Source organism: Gavialis gangeticus, unplaced genomic scaffold (assembly GCF_001723915.1).
Source record: "Gavialis gangeticus isolate Ggan-Ray unplaced genomic scaffold, GavGan_comp1, whole genome shotgun sequence".
NCBI classification, from domain to species: Eukaryota; Metazoa; Chordata; order Crocodylia; family Gavialidae; genus Gavialis; species Gavialis gangeticus.
Genome location: NW_017729034.1, coordinates 53,895,233 through 53,898,290, shown reverse-complemented (window position 1 = coordinate 53,898,290; position 3,058 = coordinate 53,895,233). Strand labels below are relative to the sequence as shown.

The following is a 3,058-nucleotide window of genomic DNA, read 5'->3' as shown; positions in this document are numbered from 1 at the left end:
TAGCCTCCAGGGGATAAAATCAGCAATTTATGCAACAACATCTTTGTATATAGACCTGAAAGAGGCAGCACATTCCCGTGAACTGGCCATGGGCTTGGAAGCCAAAACACAAAACAAAAACCCTAGAATGTTCTGTTCTAATACTTATTCTGGCAGTGGCTCACTGTCTGACCTTGGATAAGGCAGGAAAGTCTAAATTTTTGTGCCAGCTAATTTTGCATGCCTGAGTGTTTAGATCCCCACCTGGAGAGATGTTGCAATGATTCCAGTAACTATGGAGCACCCTAGTAACAAATGAAGTCAGTGGAAGTTGTGGGTGCTCAGTGTCTGAAAAAAAAACAGGCTTTGAGCCTGAAATGCATCCATGCTTAAACTAACTTGAATTGAATTACACGCAGGATTAATCTGACCATCACTGGGTGCATCTACAATTATCCCTAGGGTGGCCATTCCTCCGGTTCTATAGAGGACAGTCTGGTTTTCTGGTCTTCTGTCCTCTATTGATACAAAACTGGATGCTGTTATGTCCTTTATTTTTCACCACACCGCTGTGCACCCCGCCCCTCTCGACACCACCGCAGCTGCCTGCAGAGGCTCCCCGCTTGCCATGGCCACACCCCTACCACCAAGACCACCGCTGCTGCCTGCGGGAGCTCGCCATCCCCTCCTCCAGCCTCAGGAGGCACACGACTTTCATGTGGTGGGTATAGTTGCACTCTTTTCTTGAGGTACCTTGATGGCCACCCTAATTACAGCGCATTCAGTTTTTGTACCTGTTATTACGGTGTAATCGCTGTAATCCCCTTAATCAGCGCTACTGCACATTAGCACAGATGAACACTTTTTGTGTGGTGCTTAATGTGCATTGGACTAAATCATATTGTTAAATTGCTTCTTTTTTTTTCAACTCCTCCTAACCCGTTTTTTTTCAAAGGCAGGCAGCCCTTTTGTCTTGTTTGACAGATGACACCAGTCCTGCAGCTTTAGTGGGACATTAGCCAAGTTCAGGTCTAGAAAACTGAAAAAACCACATGTATCCACGTGTTCTTCAATCCAGTTGCAAACTGGGTTAAAAGGCTGCAGTGAAAAGGAGCGCGTTGTGGCCATGATGTGTTTACTACTGACAAATAAAGGGGTAACTCTCTGCTGTGGCCAGGAGAAAAATCAAAACCAAAGCAAACCGGCCAAAGCCAGAGGGATTTGGCTGACAAGGAAGGATGATCCAGGCGCTCTACTAGAGTTTCTCAGCCAGTGCAACGTATCCCACTAGTGGGACTTGAAGGTCGTGTAGATGGGACTTCAACTCGTTGCCCGATCAAAATAAATCAGTTGTTTGCACTTCAAATGGATGAATCAACAGGTATCTTGAACAGTGCAATTGTGTGAGGTTTTGTTCTTACCACAGTGGAAGCAAGGGTTTTTTTTACAAGATTGTTGGTGGGACACAAGGTGCAAAAGGTTGAGAACTGCTGCTCTACTGTACTTTTGCCGCCTCTTTTGCTGCAGAAGGGGAATTGTGATTGCTGGCAAAGGAAGGCGAGGAAAAAAGAAAGGACTTGGACAGGAGGAAGGGAGCACTTAGCCGCCTGCTCCCCCGGGGTCCCCTCGGAATGTGGTGACGTCAGTCATGCGTAACCGTTTGGCCCCACACAGAAGCCTCGCAGACTCCGGGGACTACAGTCCCCAGGGTGCTTTGCGAAGACTTCCGTCAGCGAGGGCCTCGAGGCTGCCCTGGCAACCACCAAGCTGCTGCTTCCCTAGCCACGCTCCTCCGAGTTCCCGACGGGCAAGGCCCCACTCCTCTCGCAAGAACTCAACCCACCCCCTCCCCCCAAATCTCACCAGCCCCTACCTCTTATACGGAGTGCGTTCACCTCCCATCCCAACAACTCTCGCGAGATGTAATCCCCCCAACAGCTAACCCTGTGCCGGTTCCGGCCCCAATAGGAACTTCAAGCCCCCCCTGCGGCTGGTGAAGGAATAACTCTCGCGAGACGTCGCGTACTCGCGGGCTGGTTTCCCGGGGAGGGAAGAACTCTCGCGAGTCCTTCACGCGTTAGCTCCCCGGGGGTGGGGGGCAGACCTCTCGCGAGACATCACAACCTTCTTCCCCTCGCTCCGGAGGCTAGCTCCGTCCCTGAGTTGGGGAACTCTCGCGAAACTTTCACCCCTCCGCTAGCCGGCTGGCGGAAGAAATCCCCCGAGATCCCCTTTGCAGCCATGTCAGGTGCGGGCGAGCGCGAGGGCCTGGCGGCGCTGGAGCTGCTGGTGGAGTGGGCGTGGCTGGCTCCTCCCGCCCCCTTACCCCCCCGCCCGGCCGTGGCGCTGCGGCTGCTCGACTTCCCCACGCTGCTGGTGCTCCCACCTGACCGAGGCCTCGAGGCTCCGGGGCGGCGTATCCCCTTCGGGCGAGGCAAGGCCTGCGTGCTGCCGCAGCTGCCGGGCCCAGCCCCGCTCCACGCGCTGCTGCTGGCCCTGCCCGCCCAGGGGCCGGGCCCCGCTCGCCTGCTGGGCACTGCCCGCATCCCGCTTGGGCCAGGCCCCGGGGGCGCCCGGGGCTGCTTCGCTCTGCGGGGCCTCCGGGGCGAGCGCATGGGGGAGCTAGCGCTGGCCTATCAGCTCCGCAGCCTGGGGCAGGAGCCGGCGGCCCTTAGCCCTGTGCTGGGGTCCCCTCACGGAGCTGCCTCAGCACCCTGTGTTGCGCTGCGGGGCAAGGAAGGAGCTGCGGAGCTGGATGAGGAGGCTGGTGATCGCTGTCCCCGGTCACAGGGTGAAGAAGGAGCTGTGGAGCTGGACGAGGAGGCTGGTGACTTCTGCCTTCCGCCACAGGGCGAGGAGGGAGCTGCGGAGCTGGATGAGGAGGCTGGTGATCGCTGTCTCCAGTCACAGGGTGAAGAAGGAGCTGTGGAGCTGGACGAGGAGGCTGGCGTCTTCTGCCCCCCACCGCTGTACTATAACGCCGATCCCTGGCACACCGCACCTGTCAGGCCCCTGCCAGCCCTGAAGGAGCGGGAGGAAGAGCTAAGGAGCCCCCTGGTCTCCAGAGCTGTGCCTGATG

The 3,058-nt window shown here is 56.6% G+C and overlaps 1 protein-coding gene across 1 annotated transcript in view; it reads left to right on the top strand.

Annotated features, from left to right (window-relative positions):
- Positions 1 to 2,091: 2,091 nt before the first annotated feature.
- Positions 2,092 to 3,058, top strand: part of MAP10 (microtubule associated protein 10) — an 8,137-nt gene continuing 7,170 nt past the window's right edge. Inside the window, exon 1 of the mRNA XM_019527605.1 lies at positions 2,092 to 2,802. Coding sequence (XP_019383150.1) covers positions 2,221 to 2,802 — 582 coding nt within the window. The 5' untranslated portion in view covers positions 2,092 to 2,220. The remainder of the gene's footprint in view (positions 2,803 to 3,058) is intronic.